This window comes from Lycium barbarum, chromosome 11 (assembly GCF_019175385.1).
Source record: "Lycium barbarum isolate Lr01 chromosome 11, ASM1917538v2, whole genome shotgun sequence".
Taxonomy (NCBI): Eukaryota; Viridiplantae; Streptophyta; class Magnoliopsida; order Solanales; family Solanaceae; genus Lycium; species Lycium barbarum.
Genome location: NC_083347.1, coordinates 75,101,597 through 75,127,750, shown reverse-complemented (window position 1 = coordinate 75,127,750; position 26,154 = coordinate 75,101,597). Strand labels below are relative to the sequence as shown.

General features: G+C 39.9%; 1 protein-coding gene across 5 annotated transcripts in view; it reads right to left on the bottom strand.

Annotated features, from left to right (window-relative positions):
• Positions 1-25,578, bottom strand: part of LOC132616958 (inositol hexakisphosphate and diphosphoinositol-pentakisphosphate kinase VIP1-like) — a 31,893-nt gene extending 6,315 nt beyond the window's left edge. The window contains exons 1-20 of one of the 5 annotated variants that reach the window (XM_060331761.1): positions 25,027-25,578; positions 24,830-24,889; positions 23,892-23,938; positions 23,579-23,662; positions 22,763-22,826; positions 21,011-21,164; positions 20,415-20,488; positions 19,093-19,197; positions 17,957-18,049; positions 17,385-17,459; positions 16,712-16,797; positions 15,720-15,926; positions 15,539-15,638; positions 15,374-15,444; positions 2,351-2,432; positions 1,706-1,864; positions 1,568-1,610; positions 1,045-1,127; positions 742-804; positions 579-653 (exon numbers count right to left, since the gene is read on the bottom strand). In XM_060331761.1, the coding sequence (XP_060187744.1) occupies positions 579-653; positions 742-804; positions 1,045-1,127; positions 1,568-1,610; positions 1,706-1,864; positions 2,351-2,432; positions 15,374-15,444; positions 15,539-15,638; positions 15,720-15,926; positions 16,712-16,797; positions 17,385-17,459; positions 17,957-18,049; positions 19,093-19,197; positions 20,415-20,488; positions 21,011-21,164; positions 22,763-22,826; positions 23,579-23,662; positions 23,892-23,938; positions 24,830-24,889; positions 25,027-25,095 (1,794 nt within the window). In that variant the 5' untranslated portion in view covers positions 25,096-25,578. The remainder of the gene's footprint in view (positions 1-578; positions 654-741; positions 805-1,044; positions 1,128-1,567; positions 1,611-1,705; positions 1,865-2,350; positions 2,433-15,373; positions 15,445-15,538; positions 15,639-15,719; positions 15,927-16,711; positions 16,798-17,384; positions 17,460-17,956; positions 18,050-19,092; positions 19,198-20,414; positions 20,489-21,010; positions 21,165-22,762; positions 22,827-23,578; positions 23,663-23,891; positions 23,939-24,829; positions 24,890-25,026) is intronic. The other 4 variants (XM_060331757.1, XM_060331759.1, XM_060331758.1 and 1 more) reach the window with 4 other exon arrangements.
• Positions 25,579-26,154: the final 576 nt, after the last annotated feature.

Below are 26,154 nucleotides of genomic sequence, written 5' to 3'. Positions count from 1 at the left end.
GAGTAATTTCCAAAAGCTAAAAGGAGGCGCGGACATTCGATAAAAAACTCCGTTAATGTACCTTATTTTTGGTATTAGACCATCAAATTTCAAAGGTTCTCATAGGCTTCAAATGTATCACAATTACAATATGCTAAAGAAAATATTTGCAGCACAGACGCTGGGTTCCAATGTAATCTTCCATTTACACAAAGTCAGCTGTGTACTTGACCTTACGACTTATTTTTCGTAGAATATAGGTGGTAAGGTCAAGTACACAGCTGACTTAAGTAGAATATGATCACACTCTTTGACAACAATTTCATGTTATCATAGGAAAGGGAAAACTCAGTAGCCAGCTTTATTTGAATATGATCATAGCATGTAAAAATTTGTCAAAAAAGTTGAGCTCAAGTGATCACTAATTTAAGCTTTCACTGGAGCCTGTGGTTACTGGTTAGATCATTTGAACTCCTCACTAGTAAAATCCACATCAGAATAGAAGTATCCTCGAACACTACAAGAACTATGGATGAACTAGATAAAGATCTTCAAATATAACTAACAAACTTATAGTACAATGCAGAGAAGAGAACAACCTTAGCTTCTTTTATCTCAATACTGGCATTGGCAAGTCCATCCAGCATAGATGAGTCCTTGCTAACCAGTGATACCTACAAGTGAAGAAGCAAAGATATAGTTCATTTAATCTCAAGTGTGAATTCAATACAAGAAGCAAAGCTTTGAAAAATGGATACAGACCAGGATAGGTGTCAATTGTCCTTCCAAGTCAAGTAGACCTTTGGCAAAGGCAGCGGCAGACATCTACCAACAATTTATGTACAATGCAAACTCAAGGATTAATGGAAACAAAATAAATAGCATGGCAAATGAGATATAAGTTTTGGCCAATATACGAGTTGAATAAAACATAGAGAACTCATATGAGATAAGTTGACATACCAAAGAGTTACATGGACAAAGAATAGGAGAACAAAGAGGAAAACAGTCAACACTTACATTATTAAATATTTATTAACTATGAAGAAGAGAAAAGAAGCAAACCTGCACACGACCCTCATCTGAGCTGTATATCTTTAAGTCATGACGATATGTACTATGGAGGCGAAGTAGGCCTGTACCTTCACCTGTGGTTCAAAGCGGAGGGACTGTAGTAAATGCAATAATCATTCCTCTCACCCCTTCCCACCCACCCCCACAAAAAAAAAAAAAAAAAAAAAAAAAAAAACACACACACACACACACAAAACACAAGTTATCCGACTGACCAAAAAATTAAAAAAAAAAAATGGTTCTTTGTCAAAAATCGTTAATCATCTGCACCTGAATAGCTTCGACACAGCATTTTCAAAAAATAACAAGGGAAGTATAATTTATAGTTTGCTTATGCTCTTCAAGTTCTTATAGTTAAGTATTTATTTTTTAATAAGGGGTTTAAGTAGGACATATTTTATCTGAAACTTTCCGAATCTCGTGTCAGAAAACATTATCAAAACGATGACATTACACAACTTCAGAGCAAAAATTTGGGAAGTCAATGCGAGATGTGAAAGAAGTCCAGCCAAACCTGGATATATGTTATTACGAAAGTATCTTCCAAGCTCTTCAGCCTGCCAATAAATTTCAAAAAACAAGAAGAAAAGTTAAAGTTATTCCCCGCATGACAGAAGGAAACATGTAAATAATTATTCGTGCGTAAAGGAACCTGCTTTCTTCCAGCATGAGTGAGAACACCTCCATATTTTAGAACCATAAGAGCTTCAATAGGTCTTTCTTCTTCACCTTCACCATTAGATTTGGGAACTTTAACCCACTGTAGTGGCTTCAGCTGAACTTTTCTATAGATCCCAGAAAAATGTCCCCCCTGCAAACCAACATATATCTTAACAATTGGTAAGAACTGAGCACTTGATAGCATATCAATTTTGAACAAGGTAGCCCTGCTTGGATTCTTATTCTATAATTTTCTGCAGAACACGTCACAGCAATAGAAAAGACATAACTGAAATAGTATTTCCTTTTACTGTTTGCCCTATTCTTTGGTACTGATCAATTACTCTGTTGTATGGCATGTAAGCCCAAAAGCAAAGTAGAGGACATGCAGGAATTAAAGTAACAAAAATTACTTCCAAAACAATTTATAATCTGGAATGTGACCTTTAACATAACGTAGATATCTCAGAAAGTAAAATGAATTAAAAGCAAAATATATTAGACCTTATCGTCTAGTTATTACGAAGTTCCTTTCCATTCTTTTAAGAAAAGAAAATGAAAATAATTTGCATTACAACATATATTAACAATGATACTATGCCATGCTAAATATATAGAGCAAGAAAATAGAGTCGACCTCCTCGAGAACTGCTTTAACTTGTCGTAGTTTCTCAGCATGCTCAGAGTCTTCTGCTTCACTATCACTTCCCCTACCAGGTCTATAGAAAAGAGTGAGCAACAAATACAGATTGGCCTTTTCCAATTAGTAAATAACAATCATTTTTGGTTCTTTGCATGTTACAACATTTTTTATTTATAAGAATGGAAGAGACGGAATAGAATGAAGACAGAACTAGAAAAATTTGACCAGTTAATGGTGTAATGCATCAGATAGCGTATTCCAACATACAAGGCAAGTAACTCTATTAATCTCTGTATACGGTAAAAACCGGGTCAATGTATGACCGATGAATCCGGAGTTGAGGGTAAGTCCGAATGGGCACGAGCATGTTCGATCTTTTCTTCACACCGGAGTATCGTACCGGATGCAATTGACCCGAGACAAGGAAATCGTGTCCGTTGGTCCGGGTAGGCCGACCCAAGATCAACGTGTCCGTTGGTCCGGTTAACCGGTTGCGATGTTGTCACGCGTCAGGAAACCGCTCTGCCATTTTGTACTGACGACCGTACGAGTGTTAGACGTACGGTCCTACCTTATCTTTTTTAGGGTTTCTTTATTCATAAGAGCTTTTGTGTTGCATTAAAGGCCCATAAGGCATACCTATAAATAGAGGACATTCTCCCCCTTTTTGGGGTTAGCTTTTTTCAGATCTCAACATTTGTAATAGCCAAATATATTGAAGCTCTCTCTCTCTCTCTCAGATATTGGTCCGGATTGGTGGTGTTCTTCCTTAGCTTTACTTATACATTCAATATAATATATTGTCTAGCATATATATTTAGCATAAATCACCAATCACAATACACGTCCTCGTAGCAATAACATACGTATATATACATTGCAACAAACAAATCCATAGACATTTCATACCAACCAAATAGATTAAAATTCATCCACATATCCTATACCTCACTTACAAATTTAATTGTTACTGAAATCCGGGGTAAACAATTTGGCGCCCACCGTGAGGCTAGGATAATAGTGGTTTTTAATCTTTGCTGCTTCCTCTTTTCACCTGTTGATTGAAGAATCTATTGATTTTCATTGAAAATGGCAAGCAGCGGACATTCCGGTCATGTGAACAACAACGAAATAGTAGCTGAAAATGAGAATAGCGGGTTGCGAAACTTACCATCAGATCTAGTCGACCCAAATTTTGTCGAATCGAGAGAAGGCCTCAACCGGCAGAATACCGTGAATCAGGAAAACGCCGCCTTGCCGGCTACCGATCCCTTGAATACTCATAACTCAATTACTTTATCCCGGGCTCAAGGCCGGAAAGCACCGGATACTCCGGATGAGATTAACTTACGTTTAATATTTGAAATATTGCAGGAACAGGGGACTGCCATAGCTGAACAGGGAGTTGCTATAGCTCAGCTTCAGAGCAAAAACGACAAGACAGCTCCGGTGAGGTCAAAAGGGGTCACCGAACCAAGGAGGGACGAAGCACGGGTAGTAGAAAGCAATGGATCCGGAGCCGGTTCGTCCACCGAGGTTCTGAAGATGCTCGAGACTTTGGCAAAATGGGTTGATTCAACGGAGAAGAGGGTGGAAACGTATAACTCTCGGGTGGATCAGATCCCGGGAGCTCCACCGATTCTGAAAGGGCCGGATTCAAAGAGGTACATTCAAAGGCCTTTCCCTCCGAGTGCGGCTCCGAAGTTAATCCCGAAGAGGTTCAAGATGCCGGATATTCTAAAATACGATGGTACAACGGACCCGCAGGAGCACGTGACTTCATACACCTGTGCCATAAAAGGAAATGATGTCGAAGAGTATGAAATTGAGTCCGTGTTATTGAAAAAATTTGGGGAAACACTATCGAAAGGAGCGTTGACTTGGAATGACCATCTGCCCGAGCATTCCATCACTTCCTTCGAAATGCTCGCACATGCGTTCATCAAGGCCCATGCTGGAGCCAAAAAGGTGCAGGCCCGGAAAGCGGACATATTCTAGATAGCCCAAAGGGACGATGAGTTGTTATGAGAATTTGTGAACCGCTTCCAAAGGGAACGGATGGAGCTCCCTCCGGTTTCGGAAGAATGGGCTGCGCAAGCTTTCACCAAAGGGCTTAATCCTCGGAGCTCAACTGCTTCATTCAAACTGAAGGAGAACTTATTGGAGTATGAGGCTGTAACCTGGGCAGATGTCCATAACAGGTACGAATCAAAGATTCGGATAGAGGATGACCAGCTCGAACTTCCCCCGGGACCTATAAACATGAGTAAAAGCTTTGAAAGGTCGAGAAAGAATTACGAGCCGGAGCCGCGACCATCGAGGGAAAGTTATCGGCCATACTCTCATTCGGAAAAACCGAGCTTCAGGTCGGAAAAATCTAGGGTCGGCCCCAGTCACTTCTCGAGTAGGGGCGATAAACGGGCCAAGCGCCCGTTAAATAGTCGGGGCCTGTCGTTTAGAAGTGACACCGGGAGTTCGGCAAGCAATAAAGACATACTGAGGATATCGGAATACAACTTCAACATTAATACCTCGGACCTAGTCCCGGCTATCGGCCGTATCACGGAGGCTAGATGGCCAAGGCCATTAAGATCTGACCCGGGTCAACGAGACCCGAACGTGGTGTGTGAGTATCATGAGACCCATGGTCACAAAACAGAAGATTGTCGTCAATTGAGGGAAGAGGTGGCTCGTTTATTAAAAAATGGCCACCTTCGAGAATTTCTGAGTGAACGAGCCAGAAGCCATTACAAAGAAAGGGAGAATCACAAACGAGCCGAACCGGTGGAACCTCAACATGTGATCAATATGATAATAGGGGGAACGGATGCACCACGAGGACCGGTGATGAAAAGAACAAAGGTCTCAATGGTGCGAGAAAAGCGGACCAGGGACTACGTACCCGAGGGCTCCATCTCCTTTAGTAATGAGGATGCGGAAGGCATCATTCAACCGCACAATGATGCATTGGTAATTTCTATCCTTATTTTTAAATCACAGGTAAAACGTATTTTGATTTACCCAGGTAGTTCAGCCAATATTATCCGATGGAGAGTGGTAGAGCAATTAAAGTTACTGCATCAGATTATCCCGGTGGCCCGGGTACTCAGCGGGTTCAATATGGCAAGTGAGACTACAAAGGGCGAAATTTCTTCGCCGGTCAACATTGACGGCACCATACAGCAGACGGTGTTCTACGTCATCGAGGGAGATATGAAGTATAATGCTTTACTCGGCAGACCATGGATTCATAGCATGAGAGCAGTATCATCGACACTACATCAGTAGCTGAAGTTCCCAACCCCGGAAGGGATAAAAACTATCCGAGGCGAACAGCCCGCAGCAAGGAAAACGTTCGCAGTCGAGGAAGCACCCTTCTTTCCACAGAAACCGGATCAAAGAGATGATGAATCAATCGAAGGCAAGGACACCAAATAGCAATTAAAGAATACGGGTCCGAAAGCGGAGCAGAAGGAAATGGACCCGGCTGGTGAAGAGGACGATTTCGGAGTGCCTAGGTCGTTTGTATTACCGGATGATTCGGATGCAATCAAATCTACCATGGAGGAGCTTTTGCAAATCATTTTGTTCGTACATCTACCGGATAGAAAAGTATACCTGGGCACGGGGTTAACCTCGGAGCTAAGGAACAAGTTAATTAAATTTCTTCAAGCTAATACAGATTGTTTTGCGTGGTCCCATATAGACATGACAGGTGTACCACCAGAAGTCACAACTCATAAGCTCGGCCTCGATAGGAAATTCCCCCCGGTGAAGCAAAAAAGGAGACCAATGGCCGAGTCAAAATATGCCTTCGTAAAAGACGAGGTAACAAAGCTTTTAAAAATAGGCTTTATCCGGGAGGTAATATACCCGGACTGGCTAGCTAATGTAGTTGTGGTGCCAAAGAAAGGTAATAAGTTTAAAATGTGTGTCGATTATAAAGATCTGAACAAAGCATGCCCGAAGGATTCGTTCCCGATGCCTCATATCGATCGAATGATCGACTCGACGGCCGGGCATGAGATGTTAAGTTTTCTCGATGCTTACTCCGGGTACAATCAGATCCGGATGCACCCGGAGGATCAAGAGAAAACCTCCTTTGTTACCTGATACGGGACTTACTGTTACAGTGTCATGCCATTCGGATTGAAAAATGCCGGAGCAACTTACCAACGCCTAGTTAATGGAATGTTCGAAGAACAGATAGGGCAAACAATGGAAGTTTATATTGATGACATGCTAGTCAAGTCCCTGGAAACAGAGGACCATTTAAAACATTTGCAGGATACCTTTGATGTACTTCGCAAATACAACATGAAGCTTAACCAGGAGAAATGTGCCTTCGATGTCCGATCGGGCAAATTTTTGGGCTTCATGGTGTCGACTCGGGGAATTGAAATCAACCCGGACAAGATCAAAGCCATTGAGGATATTGAGGTGGTGAACAATGTCAAGGTCGTGCAGAGGCTCACCGGAAGGATAGTAGCACTGAGCTGTTTCATTTCGAGGTCTTCGGATAAAAGTCACTGTTTCTTCTCACTGCTGAGAAAGAAGAATGACTTCATCTGGACACCAGAGTGTCAAAGGGCTATGCAGGAATTGAAAAGGTACTTATCGAGCCCTCCCCTGCTGCACACACCGAGGGTGGACGAACAGTTATTTCTATACCTTGCCGTGTCCGAAGTAGCGGTAAGCGGTGTTTTGGTCCGAGAAGAAAAAGGTACGCAATTCCCAATATATTATGTGAGTAGGACTTTAGGGGATACGGAGACTCGTTATCCGCACCTCGAAAAGTTGGCCTTGGCATTGGTAAGTGCGTCAAGGAAGCTTAGACCTTACTTTCAGTGCCATCTGATATGTGTAGTAACTACTTACCCACTAAAAAATGTCATGCATAAACCGGAGTTATCGGATAGATTGACCAAATGGGACGTAGAGATTAGCGGATATGATATCGAGTATAAGCCTAGAACAGCTATTAAATCTCAAATCTTAGCCGATTTCGTGGTAGACTTTACCCCCGCCATGATTCCCGAGGTCGAGAAAGAACTTTTGCTAATCTCGGGAAAGGCTTCGGGTATCTGGTCTCTACACACAGACGGAGCTTCGAACCTGAAAGGTTCCGGGTTGGGCATCGTTCTTAAGACCCCCGCCGATGATGCCATTAGACAATCGATTAGAACTATGAAATTGACTAACAATAAAGCCGAGTATGAGGCTATGATTGCAGGTTTGCAATTGGCTCGAAGTCTGGGAGCCGAAATAGTAGATGCAAAATGCGACTCTCTCTTGGTCGTTAACCAGGTAAATGGCGTCTTCGAGGTCAAAGATGAGCGTATGCAAAGATACTTGGAGAAAACTCAGGTGATACTACACCGGTTTAAAGAATGGACCATGCAACATGTACCCAGGGAGCAGAATAACGAAGCCGATGCATTGGACAATTTGGGCTCTTCAGTCGAAGCGGAGGAAATCAACCCCGGTACCGTAGTTCAATTGATGAATTCGGCGGTAAAAAACGGGCAGGCCGAGATAAACATAATGGGTCTAACTTGGGATTGGCGCAACAGATACATCGACTACTTACAAGATGGGAAGCTCCCAAGCGACCCAAAAGAATCACGATCACTCCGGACCAAAGCAGCACGGTTCTGTTTAATAGATGGTCAATTGTATCGACGGTCTTTCTTCGGAACTCTAGCCAAGTGTTTGGGTCCCGGAAAAACAGATTATGTGATGAGAGAAGTCCACGAGGGTACCTGCGGTAATCACTCCGGTGTGGAAGCCTTGGTTCGAAAAATTATCAAAGTCGGTTATTACTGGAACCGGATGGAGGATGATGCGAAGAATTTTGTCCGGAAATGCGACAGGTGTCAAAGGCATGCCCCGTTGATTCATCGACCCAGGGAGTTGCTGCACCCGGTGTTATCACATTGGTCGTTCATGAAGTGGGGAATGGACATCATCGGTCCTTTGCCATGGGCACCAGGTAAGGCTCGTTTCATTCTGTTTATGACTGACTATTTCTCAAAATGGGTTGAAGCGCAGGCCTTCGAAAAGATTAAAAGATTAGAGAAAAGAAGGTTATGGACTTCATACGGGACCATATTATCTGTCGTTTTGGCATCCCGGCCGAAATAACTTGTGATAACGGCCCTCAGTTAGTTGGCAACAAAGTCAATAATTTCCTCGAAGAGTTGAAGATCAAGAAGATTGTATCGACTCCGTATCACCCGAGTGCAAACGGACAAGCGGAATCCACGAACAAAACAATAATTCAAAATCTAAGGAAAAGACTTGAAACATCGAAACATAAATGGAGGGAAGTGCTGCCGGAGGTATTATGGGCTTACAGAACTACATCAAAATCAAGCACGGGAGAAACACCTTTCTCGTTGGTCTACGAGGCCGAAGCTCTGATTCCCGTAGAAGTTGGCGAACCGAGCCTCCGGTTCAAATACGACACCAGCGGGTCAAACGAGGAGGCTATGGCCGTAAAACTCGACCTGGCGGACGAACTATGCGAAAATGCGCTGGTCCGTTTAGCAGCTCAAAAACAAGAATGGAGAGGTACTACAACCGAAGGGCCAATCTTCGGCATTTCCAAGTTGGGGACTTGGTACTTCGGAAAGTTACTTTGAACACCAAGAATCCCAATGACAGGAAGTTGGGTCCGAACTGGGAAGGGCCGCACAAGATAACCGAAGTGACGGGCAAAGGATCGTACCAACTGGAATCCATGGATGGACAATGGTTGCGCAATAACTAGAAATGTGGCTCATTTGAAGAGATACTATTGCTAAGGTATGGATGCCTACCGTAGTGATCATCTTTTATTAACCTATCCTTTTTTGCAGAAATAGTACCGAATGAAGTTAGGTCTGAAAACACGTGTTGCTCTCTTTTCCTTAGTACGATTTTGTCCCGAAGTGGGTTTCCGACAAGGTTTTTAATGAGGCAACAAGTACAATGTGTTACTTTATAAAAACAAGGCAAAGTACCCGGAAACGGAGGATCTGCCCCTTGAGTGGGGACTTAATAGTGCTTACCCGATCATGCATCTCGGATAAACACTAGGGGACTATCATACCCACATCGAGGCCTATCCCGGAAAGGTAGGATGAGTTCAACTCACCAAAACGGATGAAGAAACACTATTAAGTGCTACCCCGGAAAGGTCCTCGAAATTTTATGTTTCTTATTTTTGTGTAATCCTTGACCTTCTGTGTTAGGTTTCGATGTAAGGACCAAACGATCAAAAACGAATCGTGTCCACTTAGTATTTGCTACGGCAAAAAACAGAACGAAACGGATGAAATCCTTATATTATGTACGTGCAAACACTTGCAATATAAAGAAGCGTTATGAAAAAATACGCCTTGGACATGTCTTTTTATTAACTGCCCTATACCGGGGACTATCGTCGAAATTCGGCAAAGGCAACAAGGTCACGTTGAACCGAGCCAAAATCTTTTAACACCCTCGAATGGGGACTGCCGTCTCCAAATTTGACAAAAGGCAGGGATTCAGGTATCTGAACCTAATCTATAAGTAAACGGTCGGAAAAGGTTCAAACAATTTAAAAACCTCGACCCAAAATGCCTAATGTAATTCGGAGACGTCTGAATTCACGAAGCATAAATAAGCCCCGCAGGCAAACCATTCGATAAAATCCTTGGTAAAAAATGTACCGAACAAAGAAAAAACCAATACTTAATGAGTTAGGATAGGCGCAATTCGGACAAAAACAGTGGCTCCAAACCTTTGATTATCCCTTACTGGATAAACGATTAAGGCAAATATCGTAATGTACATTCGGATAAAAGAATGAAGGAAACAATAGCCAAAAGGGAAATACGCATTTCAGATATAAAACTAAGTCTTTACATTTGGACTTTCCACACAAGTCAAAAACAAAAACAAAATAAAGGCTCGTACAGGCCCTGATCTACCCGGTATGGTTGGAGCCGGAGTTCTCGGAAACCGTTTGCTCGGAATCTTCAGACTCAGCATCAAGAGCTTTCTTGGCCCTCTCCTCGATTTCTTTGGCTTCGAGTATCCGGTCCTGGAGGTCCCCTAACCCCTTTTCAACATGTTCAAGGGTAACCCTCCGGGATTTCCACCGTTCATACTCGACCAGAATTGTAGATCGAGCCTCGGCAGTCTCCGTGTATTTAAGGGACTCTTCTAAGTCGGCCTCGGCTTTTTTCAATTTTGCCTCTAGTTCGGATCTCTCTTCAAGAAGAACTATTTGAATTTGATTAGCCGACTCAAGCTCGTCCTGAAGCACATCATTGGCCTCTGCGGCCTCCTCGAGCTTGCTCTTGAGCTCATCACCAATCCGGGCTCGAGCCTCGGCTTTCTGTTCGACCACCCTCACCTTCTCCTTATCAGTAGCACTCTCGGATTCAAGCTGGTGATGCCTTTCTGCCATCCTCACGGCATCAGCCTTGATCGAGTCAAGTTCATTCCGAAGTTGGGAAATAGTGGCCTCGAGTTCACCAAGCCTCGTAATAAAATGAGCATTGTCTTGGTTAAGACCGGTATTATCCGCCTTAAGGAGCCGGTTCTTTTCAACCATTTCGGCCAACTCGGCCTTCAAGCGAAGGTTGTCGGCCTTTGCCGCTTCGAGCTCGGATTGAAGGTTGAGAAGAGCAGCGGCCCAGCTCAGCTAATCTTCTTTCTCCTGCAGGAGGAGTTAGAACTTCTCCATTTCTCGGCCCTGGGCATCCAGCTAGCCCTTTAAGTCATCAACCTCGTGTTGGGCCCGGATAAAGCCCTCATTAACGAGCACAACACTCTGCAGAGGAAGAAGCAAATCAAGTTAAGAAATTGAGTAAACAAGAATTGAAAATCACACATCAAAGACGAGCATAAAGTTTACCCGGTTGCCCGCATGCATGCCTTCGTTGATAAGGCACTGCCAAGGAACCCCGGCCATCTTTCTCTTATCCGAATCCGAAATAAGAGGCCTTAGATAACTTGCTACTCCCACAGGCTGGATAAAAAGCTACAATCCTCGGGGACGGTGATCACGGCCGACCTCGTCCTTCTCGGTTCTACACTGGGGGCCGGGAAGATACCTACAAGGGAATCCCTCACGCCCATATCGGTGAACCGGCTAGCCGCCCTCGTGGCTCGAGGAATATGAAAATGTCCAAACCCAGCTGCTTTTCCGGTTGCAGGAGGGGTATCCAAGAACATGTCGTCCAGGTTACCAGACCTCAATGCATGAGTAGGAGAAACCGAAACAGCCCCAGCAGCCTCGGTAGATGCGGGTGCCTCGGATGTAGTAGCTTGGTCACCACCGGGCAGTGGGTTGTTAACCATTGTAGCCTCGTTATCCGAGGCCGACTCTGCCCTTTGTTCGGCCTCGATGTCCGAAGATGGTCTAGATCTTCTAGGCCTCTTCACCAAGGGTGCCTCTTCGGGCGAAACATCACCTGAAATGTCGATAAATTCAATGGACCTTAGAGGAATCGGAAAAAGAACATCTTCTTCCCCACCTGTGTGCAGGGTCGGAATGGCAGTTCCTTCCTCAGCTGTAGACGAGGGCGGAATGGTAGTTTCTTCCTCCGGAATAGATTCGACGGAGGGGCCCGCACCAACCCTTCGAATAATAATGTCCGGCTCGAATTCATCCCTCAGGGTCTGAACAACTCTTCTCGCCCTCTTCCTTTGTTTCTGCCCTTTGGTCGAGGGTCTTCTCTGCCTGTTTCCGGCTGCAACAATGAGCCGGGATGACCCTGCCATATCAAATTCAGGAGCCAGTGCGGCAGGCTCGGTTGTTGATTCGGGTCTTGGCTCCACCGAGCCCTTGGGCAAGCCTGAATACCAAAGGAGTTATAGACAGAAAAAAAGAAACGAGAGGATGCAATGAGTACCGAATCAAGGAGAAGATTACCATGATTTTGGGCAACCCACGGGCCATGGGACAAGTCCCTCCATGTCCGTTCACCATGAAGGTGTTGGCTAATGATTGCCCTAACCCACTCGGAAAGGTTCCGGACAGCTGAAGGTATCCATGCCTCGGCTAAAAAAAAAAAAGAGAGAAAAATTCACATATGCGTGTAAGGGAGCAAATTTCGACAAAGTATAGAGGAAAAACAATTATAGAGGGGAGACAACTGAGAAACTTACGTCTATTGTTCCACTTTTCCGGAAAAGGCATGTGATCAGCCGGAATAATGTCTGCGGTCCTTACCCGGACATAACGTTCCAACCATCCTCGATCTCTCTCCTCGTCGAGTTTGGAAAGAATCGGGTTCCGGCCTCGTTTGGCGACCTTTATTACGCCCCCTCGGAAGATTCTCGGAAAATACAACCGGATGAAGTGCACCAACGTGAATTCCCTTTTTGCGTTATTGGCCAGTAGGCAGAGGCAGGCCACGATCCTCCAGATGATCGGCCCAATTTGGGCCAAGTTCACGTTGTACGTCCGGCACATCTCAAGAATAACCGGGGATCGCATTTGAGGGTGAACGGATACGTGTAAATGTACAGGAAACCTTCTCTGTAGTCGGTAATGGACTCATTGGGCCAGGGGCGAACACTTGCACCGGATGCTTATCCCATCCACATTCGAACCGGACCCGAGGGAGGAGATCCTCTGTAATAGACGAAGGATATCGCCTTACGTCGAAACCCTGTTCGCGATAGGCGATGGCTTCTCGACATCAAATTCATAGTTGTAATTGGGCTTGGACGGTATTATGTCCAGGGCAGTCGGTTCCACGAAGGTCTTACCTTTGGGTTTTGAAACAAGCTCGGCTCCCGGGGAAGAAACCGAGGGAGCGTCCTAGGAAGCAGAATCGGTGTTGGCTGACATTTTAAAGGCAAAAGAGTGGGTATGGAAATTTTGAGAATTAGAAGAGGCAGATGAAAGTTTCACGACAAGAACAAAACAATGAAAGAAGAAATATTAGGAGTGGAGACTCAATTCGATCCTTGATGCAAGAAACTTTGAAGATTCAGTTAACAAATAAGAAGTTAACAAAGAGGTAAAGAAGTAAAAAGTTGAAGAAGAGAAGTGAAGGGAAGTGAAAGTGAAAGTAAGAAAATGATCTGATTTGGGCCTTATATAGGCGCTCGACTGTAGCGGTTACAGAAAATGGCCAATCGAGAGGTGACGCGTGTCCCATAATTAATGAGACGTGATTTGAGGCGACATGGGTTAAGGCGGTTCCCGAGGTCGACCACTCGGGGCGAGACACGTGGCCGAAGTCAGAAAGACGTGACATAACTGTTCGCGCCAAATTTGAAGATAAGAACGAGCTTGTGGAACCGCCGGTTTTGAGACTTATCCACTTCCCGTTACTCCGGTAAAACTACGATCCGAAAGTGTGGGGACTATCTGTATACGGTAAAAACCGGGTCAATGTATGACCGATGAATCCGGAGCTGATGTTAAGTCCGAATGGGCACGATCATGTTCTATCTTTTCTTCACACCGGGGTATCGTACCAGATGCAATTGACCCGAGACAAGGAAATTGTATCCGTTGGTCTAGGTACGCCGACCCAAGATCAGCGTGTTCGTTGGTCCGTTTAACCGGTTGCGATGTTGCCACGCGTCAGGAAACCGTTCTGCCATTTTGTACTGACGACCATACGGGTGTCACACCGTACGGTCCTACCTTATCTTTTTTAGGGTTTCTTTATTCATAAGGGCTTTTGTGTTGCATTAAAGGCCCATAAGGCATACCTATAAATAGAGGACATTCTCCCCCTTTTTGGGGTTAGCTTTTTTCAGATCTCAACATTTGTAATAGTCAAGTATATTGAAGCGCTCTCTCTCTCTCAGATATTGGTCCGGATTGGTGGTGTTCTTCCTTAGCTTTACTTATACATTCAATATAATATATTGTCTAGCATATATATTTAGCATAAATCACCAATCACAATACACGTCCTCGTAGCAATAACATACGTATATATACATTGCAACAAACAAATCCATAGACATTTCATACCAACCAAATAGATTAAAATTCATCCACATATCCTATACCTCACTTACAAATTTAATTGTTACCGAAATCCGGGGTAAACAGTCTCAACCAATTTATTGTTTTTCTCTTTCCTTTTCTTTAGTCTTCTTGTGGGAACAGGGGTTCACAGGACCAGTTCAAGAAAGGTGAATTATGACAATTATATTTAGAACACTTCCTCTCTAGTTTTCAGAACAGTGAAAGCAACAACGCACTAGCATCAGTATGAGATACAGACTGAACCCAAAAACAACAAATTCAACAATTATCCAGAGTATGCCGTACTGTGAATAAATTCACACAAACAAGATTGTTCCCTCTGTATATCATTATATCTGTAGTACAAAAACGCACAATCCTGGAACAAACAGAAGCTTAACAACATGATATATTCCAATAACTGGATGAAAAGAACGAGTTAAACAATGATCAACAATAATGTGTAGCACAAGTTCAGACTAAGAGTTGAAATAAAGTCCTTCAAAGTGAGGTAGGGCCAAAAGAAGAACGCTCCGTTAAGTTCAAGATTTTATCCACAGAATTTTTGAAATAGTATAATATCAAAAACTTTAATGAGTAAAGATTTCATGAGCAAACATAATCAATTTGACTTTCAGCCTCTCCCTCCTCCTATTTAACCATGAAATGTGTGCAACAGTATACTAAGGTATCACCAACCTATGAATGTCTTTTGTTTGAATGAATACTAACCTACTTTTTTAAACTCTGACTATCATCTCTAAAACATTAAGCATGGATGATAATCGGTATAAACATTGTTTAATAATTTATTTTAATTGATCTCAGCACAAACATTGTACATCTTTTAAAGTCAAAATCTATAAGGTTGATAGTCTTCATAATTACTCTTATATTTATTGTGTCACCTCAGCTAATTTTGTGAAACATGCAGATACTAGCTTTGTTTGGGGATGAAGATCAACACAGAAGGCAGTAGCGAAAGATGAGTTTAAGAAATTAATATGATGGAGCTTCTATTAAGAATGACAATAAGTTTTACTTACCTAGTACGTGGTACTAGAGCTCTGGTTGCATCCAAAAGATCTTGCAGTTGCACAGCGCTCTTAAGCTTTGTCTGCAGCACATTGGATAGTAAATAAATACTGATTCTCTAAAACATGGGGAATATAATTAAAAAGCCAATAGGATAACAAAAAGCAAGGAATCACCTCAGATCTAGGTTTACCCCCATTATATTTTAACATCAAATTTAAGAGCTTTTCCTCAGTGACCTTGAACTTCACTTTCTGTTTTGGAGTTCTATCACCACTGCTCAAATTGAGAATGATTAAGGAGGATAATAAAAGTTTTTTGGAAACAAAGGCAATGAAGCAAACAGGTACTTCTTACTGCCGAATAATTGCAATTACACATCGTAGCTCCTCTGATTGTCCAAATGTCCCAATAAGCCCACTTCCTTGACGTGTTAGTCCCTCTGAAGGCTGAACCGGTTCATTGACCTTCCATGGTAAAGTTGGTGGTATTGTGGATGAAAGATGTGGAGCTTTTGCATCTAGAAACATCTTCCTCAACACACACGCCGCATCATCATAGTACCTGTACTCAGACATCATACCAATAACTCTTGTTTAGAACCAAGAAACAGTAATGCGCACACAGATGATGACACTAGTGCTACCTCTTCTGCTGTTTCTAATAGTATTAACTGTACTCGATGATAGTAATGATAAAGTTAATACTGGAAACACGACCATCAATATTTAAAAAGTCAAAACAAATATGTTAACTTAAAACTCGTGTTGATGTGACATACTCTCTTAATACATAGGTTAGGTTCAATTTTTTCTTTTTCTTTTACCTGTTTTGGGTGTCATTTATCCTACTTAGTACTGATCATTATTGCACTCTATGTGCTAGGATCCCCTATGACTTTCATTATGTGAAAGTAGATGAAGCCTCATTTGCTGGGATTATGATTTCTCTTGAAGGAAATTTAAAAATCTGTTATATTACAGATGTACAGGATTAATATCTCTATGGGGCTTACTCTATATTGAAGGCTCAGATTTAAGAGGAAGTAGACGAGTCCAGTTCAACTGATTATTTTCACCTTTTCTTAAGCAATGTTATCCCCATAAAGGCATATCTTTATATAACCCCTCCCAATCATTGGTTTCTCCCTTCCATTAAGTAAGAGCTTCCCTTTTACTTTCTCCGTTTTCTTTTTCTGCCAATTTGGGCATAAGATACATGTTCCAAGACTATTATTTTGTATTAGAAGCTGATAGAGCAATGCTGAAAAGTGAAAACAGTTAATACACTGGACAGGAGTCTCATTTACTTTCTTGTTGGTGAAGAACATGAAGCATTGTAAAAATTACTTGTAAGAGTTCTTCACAAAGCTCCAGCCGTTCACATCACAAACATAAGAGCGCCCCTCACAACGCAATAGATCAAAGCCACAAACCTAAACAAAAGGAAGAGAAAATGTCATCCTTGTAGCAGCAACAAGGTCATCAATGTACTTTACGACACCATCAAACAAAAATTGTCGGCACAGTATGCCTCAGCTTAGAGGTCTGGGAAACAAGTATTCACATATTCCTCACATATTTCTGAAGAATCTAAACAGAGACTAGGCAATCAGTCAAGTTATTGTCTTTTAGCTGGGGTGAGGGAGGAGGACTAGCATCGTCTATCTTTTGCAGTTGGATGATTCTGCACAAGCCACAAAGGTTCCACCAACAGTAGAGAGAACTAGAGCAAAGTTTTAGAGATAGAATATACCCACGACATAAACATGAACACAAGATGGGAAGTATCTAATAAACAGATGGCATATTGAAGAGGATAATGCTGCCACAAAGATACTAGCAGGGAAAACAGAGAGAGAGAGAGAGAGAGAGAGAAGGCACTGAAATAATACTATAAAAAGCAAAAGATGAGGCAAACACCTAAAATAGTTGCAACAGCTTCCACCATGCTAATTAAGATCAACAGAACTTCATATTTCCAAAAGTTGTAGACAAATATTGCAAGAGTTAAGTGACTTACTGCTTGCCTAAAAGCTATGCAAACTTCTCTTGCCATTTGCTTCTCTGAAGGGGTTAATAGAACAGGATATCTGACCTGCAAAATGAAGCAACCTTGAACGTTTAGCCAAATATAAGCACATATCAGCTGCTAGAGGAAAAGATCCATAAAAAATAAAAATAAAATTAAAAAAAAAGGGCAGCCCAGTGCACAAAGCATCCTGCATTAGCAGGTTCCATGGAAGAGCCGCACCCCAAGCCAGAGGAAAAGATCAATAATTTGACAAATTTACTAATATGTGAAGGAGTTTTTAATGGGACATAATAACTTTGTCTCATGAGCCTTGTATATGAGGTGGTCTCCCACATCAGTAAGTTTTTAATTTATGAAAACTAATTCTGCCTCCGAAGTCAATTGCACCCAGCGATTTAACCCACACAGCAAAGACAAAGATGATATCACCATTATTTTCCTTTTCTTATCTTTCTTCTTTGACTATATGCCTCAGGATATGACAGAAAAGGAAAGGGACAAAGGGCGGACTTCAAAGATAAGTTGAAGAGATTACTAAATAAGTTGAAGAGATTACTAACTTCTTTTCCATCAGGATTTCTCATTACAACTCCATCAACAACAGGAGATTTCCTTGCCTCTGCATGTGCATATTCTGGGCCAACAGTATACACCTACGTAAATTTAGTAAAAAAAAGATCAAGGACGTGAGCGCAAAACGAGCAAAGTTATATATATTTCAGACACCATGCAAAAGGATTTTTTACAATAAAGATCACTTATGAGTCCAAGAGGTAAAAGAATGGGAAGCTAAGATCTAGATGGAAAAAGTTGCTAGCTCCTACTATAAATATATGAGACCAGTATATAAGGTGTGGCTTTCTCTCATTTTACCTTTTCTTTTTGGGGGCTGTGCGGGTTGGTAAGAAGCGATAGGCAAGAACATGTCTAAGGAAACATGGAAATTTTGAAAAGTCACTATCTCCATGATGGACGCTCCCGGAGGCAATTAATGGACTTGCATTTAGCTGTCCACAAGTTTTCTTTGGTTTGGCATTTAACTACTAATATCTCTCTTTCCCTCCCTCCCGCTCTTCTTAGTTGGCATACAAAGTAGACATTAATGAATGACTTCAAAATAAGAAGAGAAAGATGCAACTCAATATACCACTAATAGTGCCCAAAAGACTTAACTTCCTTGCTCCATCAATCTCTTCAGAATATCTAAGCCAAAAGTACCACTCAAGTTCTTAAAAATTAGTCTTTTCACTTCTCTATTCTCCTACTTTAGCACATTATCCCATTTTTTATTTTTCTTCAAGAATTCTTTAAACCTTATTTCACTCAACTTTTTACAATGTTTAATGTTTGTCTTCTTCTCAAAATAATTTTTTTAACATTTAGAATTAATGAAAAGCTAACAATGCTTATTAAACATATACAGGGATCAAGTGTGCCACAATTTCAAGTATTGATAAAGTATTGTTAACTGATAATCACCCCAGTCATGTATTACATCAATGTTTAATGTACACTTTCTCCTCACCACATCTATTATCTAACCGAAAATTTTCACAATCTGGGCCCACTGACATCTTTATGCCAGACATATGTTATACCTGAGATATGCTACCCACCAGAAAAAGAAAACCAAGTTTAATTGCCAATTACAGTTAAGCTCATTCACTCATAGATACCAAAGTATAAACTTATAAACCTTAACATCTGTTCCTCCCGTAGGCATGAATTCCTCGTATATGTAGGATCCTTCACGTCTCACTCTTCTGACATCTGGATGGAACTCACTTGAGCGGTTACCAACCTGAAGGAAAAGAAAGAAGTTAAAGAACCTCGATCCAAATTGCATATACAACATACTAGCAAATATATCATCAAATATAAATCCAACAAACAGACATGAACTATGTTGGAGGAAAAGATATATGGATGACTTAATAAGAGAAGGTTCAATTGTTAAAAGTCACAATGCTTTTGAAAGATATGAATCCTGATATTATAGATAAGCAACTGACGTGAGATGCTCGCTGCAGGTTTAACACATTTTGCTCTTACACTTTCCAGTATAAAGGAATGTCACAAGTAGATACCTAGAAAAAAACTGGCCAAAAGTCTATGAAGACCAAGGAGAAGTGTTACAATAATATGCAGCAATTGATAGAGGATTGACAGTTCAAGAAGATGAAGTTGACAGCTGGAGATGCTAGAGCAGTTAGAAGTTGTTCCAGATGTTAGTTAATATTCAAAAGTTAGTTACAAGTTCATATTGTTAGTTACAGTTAGTTACAGTGAAAGGTGTAGTTTGTTTCAATTGTAATCAATTGGTTGAGTAGTAGATCACATGACTGATCTATAAATACCTTGTAACAATGTACAAATCTTCATTCATGATAATAAAAAATCTTTCTTCTCTCTATACATTTCTTTAGCTAGCTTTCTTCTCGGATTAAATTCCTGAACTTGCTACTGCATTTCTTCAAGTGAATTTCCTAGATTTGCTTATTCATTTGATTATTAATCGATGGCATTACAATTTATGCATCAAGAAGCAGGAAACTGAAATAAGTCTCGAGACTATCACAATGAAAGTAATGAAAAATCCATCTCTTTGAGTATCCTCATTGATGTAGGACAAAAAATTTAAGGAACATATCAAATCCTTCTCGAGAATGATTACCCTGGCAATGTACAATGAAATTGAGGTTATAACTGCAAAGCAGACAAATGCACCTCTTTTCGAGTAAAATTCTAAATCTCTCCTTGAAAATATTAGATTTAAATTAATTGCATCCGAGCGAAAGCTAAAGACAACTAACTGAACCAGCACAGATCATTAAGATCATCCTCAATCACCCAGTAGGAGTTTACAGGAGAGTGGTTGATTAAGTACAATAACATTTGCAGAAAAGTCACAAGCAGAGCACACGCAGTCTCAGACACAAAAAGAAGTTGGCCAAATCAGACTTGTCCGCAAAAGCAATTTCAAAGTTCTTCTCAAACAATGTCATTTTAAAATTGTACCTTTCGGAACAATTCCTTCATTCCGCTGCCTGCTGAACTAGGGTAATATATCATTATTCTGTGATCATCACCTACTTAAACAATGAGAGACTGAATAAGCCAGTGTAAATGGTGTTTGCATCATATCAGAAATGCAGCAGATTCAAAAGCAAATTCATTTTTCTTTTAAATGGATTCAAAAGCATATTCTAACAGTTAGAAAAACCTGCACTCTAATAGCAGTCATAAGATACAGGTAATAAACCTGAGGTCTAAGCTAAAATCCAACTAAATTTTTCAAACTCCATTTAGCAGTTACAACCTAATATGGTACGCTTTTGGCTTCTCATCAAACCCAAACGTAGCCAAGAGCCATAAATGTATACCCCACTGTTTTGATACCATCAGGGTGGTTTTTTTTTTTTTTTTGGTAAAGGCTATCAGGGTGGATATTTATTTACAAGAATATGAGTCTTGCCTTTTGATCTATTGCAGTCTATTGAAGCCATATATTGCAGTTGTAATGCAAATAATATATTACCTAATTGAACAGAGAAATAAAACAAGAGCACATAATTATAAAGTCCTCACAAAGATGGGAAGGCAGGAAAACTCACCATCAACAGGCTTTTCCACAAAAGGTTTCGCAAAGCGATTCCCGTGAACATCAACATAGTCATCTTCTTCCTCGAAATAATCCAGTTGTTGATAAGGCACTTCTCTATTAACGCAAGCATATCTTGGAACCGGGATTCCAAACATCTCAAGATGCTGAAATCCCACAAATCAAAACAAAAATGAAAAGTGTCTCAATTATTTCCTGGTTTTATGGAGATGCAAAAGAAAGAAGACACTGATTTTCTACAAGGTTAGTTTTTACGTTAATAAGCCCCTGACAGAAGGGAGGGGTTCCCAACAGGATGATGAATGATAAGCAACTATTTCTTTCTTTGGACAAAAGGTCTAGAGTGGAGAACCCAGTAAGGTTTTTTGAATACAATTGAAGTTGAAGTTTGAATAAAACTATTTGAAATAGAAGTTGGAAGAAAGCTGGGGTTGACATTATTTGGAAGAGCCTACTAGTCCTGTTAACCAATTAAATATCATTCCTACATCTCCTTGTTCTGTTTTCTTCTTTTTTCTTGTAAGTCATTTCTATGCTTCCTTGTTATATGGAAAAAGATCAAAGGGACACTCATGGTTTTGCAGAAGATTCTAGCAGATACTATGTGCTGATTTTTTTCTTTTTTCATGTTACATTGAAATTGGTCCAAATAGAGGAAGTGAATAATAAAGAATCTCATAGGCGACCCAAACTTTTGAGGCGTTGTTGTGTTGTAATAGACAGTTGAATGTATCAAAAAAATTAATCAACATATGCACAAATTCTTACGGGATTGTTTTAAATCTGGTACATATCTTGATAGGAAGCTCCAATCACAAGTCGTAGATTTTCTACTTGGTACACTTTGTATATGGGAGATTTTCCTATTATTGAGGAAATTATTTACCTTACCAAAAAAGGAGTTTCAATCAGAAACCAGCTACAGAAACAGGAAGAAAATATATATTCATTCTTAGAACAAAAGTGAATTGGAAAACTGATCTTTCTGAAGTTAATGGTGCAACTACTAATAATACGGAGATTATAACTACTCAGAACCAGTGATAATGGTGCAACTACTAATAATACGGAGATTATAATTACTCAGAACCAGTGATCATGCTGACATTGGCCAAACCCTACACTAGTCCTCAATAATGTCGAAGCACGATCATCTTATATCTTGAACAGATCATTCAAACTTTACACAATACATAACTTTACATAATGCAAACATGTTGTGGAGGATGAAGGGGTAAATACATAATACATAACTTTAAGTTTCTAACAGCGCTATGGATGTAAGCCAGCAGCGAATGTACTTGTGCTGCAGAACCTTAAAAAAAAAAAATGAAATGTTCACAACTAAAAATGGCACATTACGAAATACAATTCTGAGTCTTCAGCACAGAAAACTCGCTGAAGAAGTGGACGGCAGAGAATTAAGATCTGGTCAGAAAGTTATTGTAATTCATTTCTACTTTAGGAACCCAACCTGTTATGACGCAGGACTATGCCCATTTCCCTCTAATATAATTATTTCATAGGGCGTCATATTGCTAAGAAGTATGTGACTAACCTTCAGACAGACAACTAAAACCAGCATAGCAATCATTTGGTGCCGGGTTTTATTGATATATACTCTTAATTAGAAAATACTTCGAGATGGACTAGTCAAGGCCAATTAAATCCTCAAGAAAATAGGCTGCTTCCCTTTTCCTTGGGCCTGAACATCAAGAAAAACAAAAACTTAACAGATACGAACCTCATATACTTTTCTGCGATCATGAAGAAGGTGTTGGGGCTCCAATTCATTCACAAGGAAAGGCCTAAGACAGAGGAGCATATATATCATCGTAACAATGTCGAAAATAGTAATGGCAGAGTTAAAAGAAATGTTTACAGCTTTTTTTCAATAATTTGACTGGAGTTTTAAGAGAAGGAATACACTTTGGATCTGCACATACAAGTGCTATATGCCCAGACAGTAGTTATCATCATTACAATGCCAAAACTTCAAGTACTTATGGGGTAGCTGTAAATAATTCTAGATTTCCAACCATGACAAAAGAAAGAGCTAGTTCAGAAGGAAAGTCGCCAAAAGATATAAAGTGAGGCAAACCTAAGGACAGACACAATGCATCGTCATGGCATAGAAGGAAGAAGGAGAGTGAGAGAGAGAGGAAGCACAAATAACATCAATCCTGTATCTGGAAAGATAAAAGCAACAAGATTCACATCTTCTATTTGCATTCACTAGTTTTCACGAACGTTAAAAATCTGCCACCAAACTGTTGCACCTTGCCAAAACAAAAATCTTCCCAAATCTTTTTCACACAGAGTAAATGAATAACTCAATCACAAACAACCCAAAAAGTTTCACGCTGCATAATATGCTTTATCAAAGTTGACACGCCAAGAGAAAAAGACATTAACAGTTGCGTATGACATCAGAAAACTCTAAGCTTGTTGTTTCGATGTGTGAAAAAACAATTTCTTATGATTTTGTATACACCTTTAATCATAGGCATGACTTTTGAACGCATCGTGAAAGCATAATAAAAGGGTTTCATCCACTTACTTTCTCAACGCAGCATATTGTTCAACCTTCTCCAAAGGATATCCACTGGAATGGAAGGCAATCAAACAATCGCATAACGGCCAGCTGCAAACATGATATATTCACCAAATTAAGACTGTGTAGAGTATATAGTGAAAAGAATGTCTCTCAGTTACATGTAAGATCAAAATATATAAAACCGAAGGTCGAAGAGATTACAAAGACAAACTGTTCTTCAAAAAATATTAAATGCATGTTTCATCAAACAATAATATTACGTAAATTGAAGTAGTACACTATAAATTGAAGTCAAAATTGATCCTAGAATAAGTACCTCTCAATAGGATCCTCGAGAATAACTTTGTCCCCAAAATGCACGACCTGCAAGGTCATACATCTTATCAAAAAGTGAATCAACGCTAACAAATAAACAACAAAAACCAGCAAAATTAGTACAACAAGTTGATTAGTGCAGAATTTGTATACTTCCTTTCATAGACATAAATAAATAAAATTGTCCCATCTCTACCTCTCTAACAACATAAGTTTAGAAAGAATGGTTCACACATAATTTAACATGGTATCATAGCAAGGTGGAGATCTTTAGTTCAAATCTCACTATCATCCAAAGGCGAAGCTAGAATTTGAAGCTTATGCGTTTTAGATTCTATTTTTTTTAAGTTATTGGTTTCTAAATAACTCCCTCCATCCATTATTAGTTGTCATGTTTCGCTTCTCAAGAGTCAATTTTGACTCATTTTCGAAGCAAAATTGAATTAGATCAACTCATATTTTATAATTAAAATTAAAATATTAAAAAATTATACGAAAAACACTAATAGTTGCAACTATTCTCATATCAATTTGATGAAAATATATATTTTAAAAAATTTGGTCAAAGTTTACATAGTTTGACTCTCTAAAAGCTAAACATGACAACTAACATATTCAATGAATTTTTAACACAAATACTGAGTTTGAACCAAAACTACTAGGTTCGATCGAATCCATTGCCAACACTCTCCCTCTACCCCTGCCATCACCACTAGACAGAAATATTTCCACATGCTTGGTCCAAGAAAAATATTCCGGCATGCACGTGACGGATATGTATGGTAGATATAAATAAATAAAAGTGTCCCGATCAAATAAATAGCCTAAAAGCTTTGATGAGAATGTTAGTCAATTCAACAAACCCACTGACAGAATATTCTGCTTTACACTGAAAAAACAAATTAAATTAAAAAGGTGACAGGATAGTGAATGAATTACCTCAAATTCGCCAAATGACTGTAACCTATCAAGAATCTGTCCCATAGGAGCGGAAAATACCTAAAAATTGATAATCAACAAAGTGAAAAAAAAAAAATCATTACGTGTGAATATATAGTTTCTGATAATGCTAATGAAAAATTACAGTGGTATTAATGGTGCATGTTGTGGGCGAGAAACAAATTAAGGAATAGAACCTCGGGGCCGCATTTCACCTTCTTTTCCATTACACAAACACCTATCCGTATCTTCTTCTCCAATTCCATCTTTCTCTCTCTCCTTCACTCTTTTTTCTTTTGTTTTTAACTTTTTATATGAATCAGAGCGACAGAGGAATTAATCTCAGGAGATCATGGCCACTCTGCCACTTATAATACCTATCGCGTATTTAAGTTGTCTACAAAGAATTTACTGTTGTTCGAGGGGATTACAAAATGCTTTTCAGTCTCACTTTTCACTTTTCTGAACTCAAAAAGGAAACAATGAAAAGTTATATACATTCCATGTACGAAAAGCACACGTAATAGAAGTGACTGGACAAAAAAGGGTAATGAATAGAAACAGAATAGTAAAGGAAGTAAAGATATAACCATAAATAGTTTCTAGAGATGCAAGAATCCCGGAAGTTACAAACGGAAATGAGAAACAATCACGATTTTTTCTACTTTTATTAGAGCTGAAGCTAATAGGTACATCATGGATGGATGGAGTCACGAGAATGGGAACAGCACTGTGGGACTGAAAGCCTGATTGACACGCGTACCTTTCAAACAAACACTTCTTCTGTCCAAAAAAATTGTCGTCAAAATTTGGATATAGAATTTTTTATTTTTTGAAATAAAAACTATTATGGTTAGAAATTACATAAAATGTACTCTCTCGGAATCAAAAAGAGTATCCAATTATCAAATTAAGATTAATTTTATTTTTTCAGATTTGCCCGTATTAAGTGTTATATGATCAAATTCTAATATCTATGCCGTCCCAATTTATGTGATACAGTTTGACTAAAAACGAAGTTTAAGAAATAAAGAAGATTTTTGAATCTTGTGGTCTAAAATAAGTCAAAGATATTTGTGTGGTTATAGATCATCTCAATAAGCGTAAAAAGTAAAGTTTAAAGTTAAATTATTGTTAAATAAGAAAATATATTATTCTTTTTAAGACAGACTAAAAAGAAAAATGTATCACATAAATTGGGTCAGAAGGAGTATTTAAGTAGGGGCAGTTTAGTCAAATTATCTATTTTATCTAAGAGTTAGTATTTTCTTAAGGGGTGTGCGAAATGTGAATGGCCAAGTGGACAATCTTTTTTATCCGAAGAC